Below are 6,244 nucleotides of genomic sequence, written 5' to 3' on the forward strand. Positions count from 1 at the left end.
GTTTAGTTTTTCATTGTGTGACTTCCACAATTTACCCATTATCTCAAAGGAAGTGTGGATTGCTTCCAGACTGGCTATTACACATAGCGCTGTTAGCACCTCTGCCCGGCCAGCCCACAGTCTGGGAAGTAAGAAACGCCTCTCCCTGGCTGCCGCACCGTCTGGGAAGTGAGGAGCACCTTTACCTGGCTGCTGTGCAACCCTCCAAGTGTGAAGTGGTAGCCTTGCGTGTGATCTCTCTGCCCTCTCCAAGTTTGCATTTTTGACATTAAAGTTTACTTTTAAATTTAAAAAAAAAATTAGCACTGTTATGCACATCTCATCCTCATGTTTTGGTGAACTCTCTTGCACATCAGGTTTGTACATATCTAGGAGTGGAATTGCTGGGAATGGATTCAATTAGGCCACTTGCCATGAGAACCAAGGCACATTATTTGTGAATCAAGGCACATTATTTAGGGTTTTTTGTTTGTTTGTTTTTTGTTTTTTTGAGACAGAGTTCTGCTCTGTCGCCCCGGCTGGGGTGCAGTGGTGCGATCTCGGCTCACTGCAACCTCCGCCTCCCAAGTTCAAGTGATTCTCTTGCCTCAGCCTCCCGAGTAGCTGGGATTACAGGCGTGCACCACCGTGCCCAGCTAATTTTTTTGTATTTTTAGTAGAGATGGGGTTTCGCCATGTTGGCCAGGCTGGCCTCAAACTCCTAACCTTAGGTGATCTGCCCGCTTTGGCCTCTTCAAGTGCTGGAATTACAGGTGTGAGCCACCACACCCGGCCGTTATTTACCTTTTCTGAAACTCACTTTTCATATCTGTATATTGGAAATAAAAATACTTGCCCCTCAGTGTTGTGGCCTGGACTTAATGAAATTATTTCAGCAAGGCACTTAACCTGAATACAGCTCCTCTTTCCTCTTCCTCAGCCAGCGAGAGCACCCTCTGCCCCAACACATAGCTTTTCCACGGCACTCTGTTTGCCAGGAACCCTCAACATGAACCTGCAAATCTTGCCTGTTGCCCAGGGTCGGTGGGGCTGCCTTTCCCCACTGCCTGTTGGCCAGCTGTCCTTTGGGAGCTTGGAGGTTACCTTCAGAATACTCAACAGAATGCTCCAGGCTGCCACTACATAGTGACAGATGTCAGCTCTGTCTGGCTGTGTCTTGACAGAGCCCCTGTGGGTAGCGCTTCCACCAGGCTCACTCCCTCATGGCCCAATTCAGGGAGTTTCAGGAAGAGTAAGTTTTCCCGGTCCTATTGGCCTTTGGTTTATAGACATATATTCTGCACATCACTTTTTCCTCCTATTTCAGTTCTCTAGTTCATGCACTTCATTAATCACTGTCATCCAGAACTTTTTCCCCCCAAGAAGTCTTTAATACTTACCTCGTGTAAGCATTTGAAGGGGCCAGCCAGGTGGCAAAGTTATGATTACTTAAAAAAAAAAACCAGCAGTGAGCCTAGGCAACATAGTGAGACCCTATCTCTACAAAAAATAGAAAAATTAGCCAGTTACGGTGTTGCACACCTGTGGTCCCAGCTACTTGGTAGGCTTCGATGAGAGGATTGCTTGAGCCTAAGAGGTTGAGGCTACAGTGAGCTGTGATTGTGCCACTGCACACCAGCCTGGGCGAGGACTCTCCCAGCCAGAGCGAGGACTCTGTCTCAACAAACAAAAAACCAAAACTTAACAGTTAAGATTTCCTCCTGAAAAACTTTCAAAAGACTTAAGTCTTCTATCTGCTGTTTAAAAAAGTATATAATTTTTGACCAATTAACATATTCACATGTATTCCCATGTAAAAGATACTAAAGAGTCGATAGTAAAGAAGGGCTCTCTCTTCCCTGCCCCACATTCACCCCGTTGTCTTCCCTGGAGGCAGCCAATATTAGTGTCTAGTGAAGAGGCAAGCAAATATTTCCATTAGGCAACAGGTTTAAAAAACATTTCAGGCTTTGTGGGCAGATCTCCATTCTAGAGTATCCTTAAAGAGAAATATTATGCGAAAACAAGCACATACATATTCATGTCTTCTCCCACAACTCTCCCCAAATGGTGGCATACTGTATAGACTGTTCTGGACTTGTTTCTTTTCTTTCTTTTTTCTTTTTTTTTGAGATGAAGTCTCGCTCTGTCACCCAGGCTGGATTGCAATGGTGTGATCTCGGCTAACTGCAGCCTCCGTCTCCTGGGTCAAGCTATTCTCCTACCTCAGCCTCCCGAGTAGCTGGGATTACAGGGCCCTGCTGCATGCCCGGCTAAGTTTTGTATTTTTAGTAGAAATGGGTTTTGCTGTATTGGCCAGGCTGGCCTCGAACTTCTCACCTCAGGTGATTCCCCCGCGTTCGCCTCCCAAAGTGCTGGGATTACAGGCATGAGCCACTGGGCCCGGCCTGGACTTGGTTTCTATCAGTTAAACTAGAGGTTGGCAAACCATGGCTCACCAGTCAAGTCCAGCCTGGCACCTGTGGCTGTAAGTCATTTTAATGGAACCTCTGTTCATTTGTTTACATGTTATATGTGGCTGCTCTCGTGTTGCAGTGGCAGGGCTGAGTAGTTGCAACACACCGCATGGCTGGCAAAGGCTAAACTATTTACTATCTGGACTTTTACAGAAAAAGTTTGCTGACCTCTGAGCTCAACAGTGTGTCCCAACCTTTCCATATCAACACAGAAAGAGCTTCCTCACTTTTTTTCAAGGCGTCTTACTATTTTATTATATGGCTGCAGTATAACTTATTTTTAATCAGGACATTTTAATGGATATTTAGGTCACTTTTAACTTTTTGTTGTTGTTTAAGACAGGATCTCACTATGTTGCCCAGGCTGAACTCAAGCGATCCTCTCACCTCAGCCCCCAGAGTAACAGGCTACAGCTGTGATTCAACACACCTGGCTCATTTCTAACTTCTTTGCTGCTGCAAATAAGGCTGCAGTGAATAGGCTGGTACTTAGCTCATTTTCCACATGTGTGATTATATTTACAGAATAAAGCCTGGAAGTAGAATTGCTCGATCAAAGGCTATGTGTATTGATAATATTTATGGCTATTGTCAAATAGCCCTCCGTGGAGGTTGTACCAACTGACGTTCTCACCAGTGTTATGAAAGTGCTCGTTTTGTCCTACCTTTGCCAGCGGAGTATTTTAAGCCTTTTGATAGTTACCAATCTGCCAGGTAAAAAAAGAGGTAGCCCAGGGTAGTTTTGCTTTGTATGCCTTTTATTCTGATGCATTGCATGTTCTTCCATGCATTTACGAGACGTGTGCTCTTTCCTCAGCTGGCCGTTTACTGTCCCGGTCTGAGGATCTTCTGGGGACTGATCTCTCTCGCTGACTCTTTTGTGTCATTTTCACAAACAAGCTTTTGGGGAACAAAAGTCTTAAGGACAAACATATGCTGGCAATTAGCGCCATCGACATTCCAGATATCAGGACTGGGAAGGCAGGGTGAGACCTGCTGGGGGTCATCGTTCTGCTCTGAACTTGGAAGACTAACTTTCAGAGGGTTCTCGGTGTCCTCTTCCTCCACAGAGCTCCTGTTGACACAAACAGCCTCATGTTCCTCCAGCTTTTTGATGGGGACCACGTGGCAGGCATTGTATTTGCAGATGGCCATCTTTTTGGCTTTCTTGGGGTTCTTTCTCCTGCATGATGCCAGGTGGTACTGGAATCTGCTGAGTGGGATTCGGTGGTGAGGATCGTAAGGGCAAATTTCAAAGGCTTCTGGCTCCATGAGAAATTCTTCTTGAAGCAGGGTATCTCACTGCTCAGAGTCTAACAGAAATGCTTTTTGTGGAGAAGCCCTTTTGAAAGAAGGATGGAGTTGTCCTCTGCCTGCTGTTGCCCCTTGGGATTCTGTAGGTGAAGGTCTTAACTTGTGGTCTCTGTTCTCTAGGACCATGAGTGGTGGATTAGAAGAGAGATGAGGAGCTGTCAAAAGCAGCTACACAGAGAACAGAGTTAGCAAATGGCACCTGAGACAGATCTATACACAGCAGATGCAAGAGCTGAAAAACCACAGCTGCTTGACTCAGGGATACACTGTGATGTCAAGCCACAGTCACCTGTGGTCACAATGGGCAGCCTAAGTCATCAGGAAGAGGCTATTGTACACTGCTTGGGAGGGGTGGATGGCTTTGGGGAATGCTGCCATCTAAAATTATTCATGGATATATGTTGTGACTTACGTCTTTTAACTGTACGTATTTGTTTTTGTTTGTTTTTTTTTTTGAAACAGAGTCTCACTCTGTTGCCAGACTGGAGTGCTGTGGTGCGATCTCGGCTCACTGCAACCTCTGCCTCCTGGTTCAAGCAATTCTCCTGCCTCAGCCTCCTGAGTAGCTGGGATTACAGGCGTGTACCACCACACCTGGCTAATTTTTATATTTTTAGTAGAGACGGAGGTTTCACCATGTTGGCCAGGATGGTCTCGAACTCCTGACCTCATGATCTGCCCGCCTTAGCCTCCCAAAGTGCTGGGATTACATGCATGAGCCCCTGCACCCGGCCTCTCCTCTGTTTTTGGGACCCCAATGCTGGACCTACTCACTGCATCCTTATAGCATCTGTCTCTCTTCTGTGTTTTTTTTCCTCTGTGTACTATACTCTGGATAATTTCTTCTGTACTCTAGTTTACTATTTCTCTTTTCTGCAATGAGCTGGCTGTTACCAAATATGCCCATTGGTTGTGTTTTGTTGTCTTTGTTTTTGAGACAGGGTCTTACTTTGTCATCCAGGCTGGAGTGAGTGGCACAATCCCAACTCACTGCAGCCTCGACCTCCTGGGCTCAAGGGATCCTCCCACCTCAGCCTCCTGAGTAGCTGGGACTATAGGTGAGCACCACCACACCTGGCTAATTTTTTTTTTTTGTAGAGATGGAGTCCCACTGGTCTTTAATTTTCTTTTTCTTTTTTTTTTGGAGACAGGGGCTCACTCCCATCACCAGGCTGGAGTGCAGTGGCATGATCACAACTCACTGCAGCCTTGACTTTCGGGGTGCAGGTGATCCTCACACCTCAACCTCCTGAGTAGCTGGGAGTACAGGCACATGCCACCATGCCCAGCTAACTTTTTGTATTTTTAGTAGAGAAGGGATTTGACCATGTTACCCAGGCTGGTCTTGAACTCTGGGGCTCAAGCAATCTGCCCACCTCAGCATCCCAAAGTGTTGGGATTATAGGTGTGAGCCGCTGCATCTGGATTTCTCATTTTTATATTTTGCATTTCTAGATATTTTGGTTGTTTTTCCAAAGCTGCTACATTACTTTGTAGAGTATCTTATTCCCCACAGGTGTTTTCAGCTCTGAGTTGTTTTAAAACCTGCGTCTGCTGTCGCCGGTATCTGAAGCCTGTATGGGTCTATTTTTGCAGATTTTCACCAATGTGTGCTGTTCCTTTGTGTACTGGTTGTCTTTGACTGCTTGTGGTTTATTGTCCTTGAAAAATTATTTGTGAGGATTTTCCAAAACCTAGGCTACATGTGCCTGACTGAGAGAGGCTTTGCCAGGCACCAGGAGACACCATGGTCAAGGACCTCCTCAATCGAAGTCATAGCCTCATTGTCTGAGCCAGGCTTCGTGCACTCAGTATATATTGGTATAAGGGCTGGTTTTTGTTTTTTGTTGTTGCTGTTGTTGTTGTTTTTTGAGATGGAATTTCACACTTGTTGCCCAGGCTGGAGTGCAATGGCATGATCTCAGTTCACTGCAACCTCCGCCTCCTGGGTTCAAGCTATTCTCTTGCTTCAGCCTCCCAAGTAGCTGGGATTACAGGCTCCCGCCATCACGCCTGGCTATTTTTTTGTATTTTTAGTAGAGACCGGGTTTCACCATGTTGGCCAAGCTGGTCTTGAACTCCTGACCTCAGGTGATCCACCCGCCTCGGCCTCCCAAAGTGCTGGGATGATAGGTGTGAGCCCCTGCGCTTGGCCGGGGCTGGTTTTTGGATATGATTCTCAGGGCTGTCTTTCTTTACCCTTCTGCTCTGCTGAAGCCCACAGCAGCCTAGTCCCCTTGGGGGCGGGGGAAGGGTTTAAATCTATCCATATATCTCAGAAGGTGAAGCCTTTTGGTGTTCCAGCTTAACATGGGAAACGTTTCGTATAAAACACCCCATCTTAGGTGGACCCTGCCATTGTCCCTCTTGTCTCTCACAGAACTGGACCGAAGTCTGGATGGATGCAATTGACACATATCTCAGGGTGTAAGTGGTTTTGCTTCTCTGACATTCTGTTTACCTGTCTGGTGTTA

The 6,244-nt window shown here is 46.4% G+C and overlaps 1 protein-coding gene across 1 annotated transcript; it reads right to left on the minus strand.

Annotated features, from left to right (window-relative positions):
* Positions 1 to 3,193: 3,193 nt before the first annotated feature.
* GTSF1L (gametocyte specific factor 1 like) lies at positions 3,194 to 4,051 on the minus strand. Its single transcript, XM_009216093.4, has one exon. It carries the CDS (start codon positions 3,726 to 3,728, stop codon positions 3,282 to 3,284), a length of 447 nt encoding a protein of 148 aa, XP_009214357.1. The 5' UTR covers positions 3,729 to 4,051; the 3' UTR covers positions 3,194 to 3,281.
* Between the last annotated feature and the right edge of the window lie 2,193 nt (positions 4,052 to 6,244).

Source organism: Papio anubis, chromosome 16 (assembly GCF_008728515.1).
Source record: "Papio anubis isolate 15944 chromosome 16, Panubis1.0, whole genome shotgun sequence".
Lineage (NCBI taxonomy): Eukaryota > Metazoa > Chordata > Mammalia > Primates > Cercopithecidae > Papio > Papio anubis.

Bases quoted from the DNA above. Each gene is read 5' to 3' on its own strand.
- GTSF1L (XM_009216093.4), bottom strand. From the start codon at position 3,728: ATGGAGCCAGAAGCCTTTGAAATTTGCCCTTACGATCCTCACCACCGA.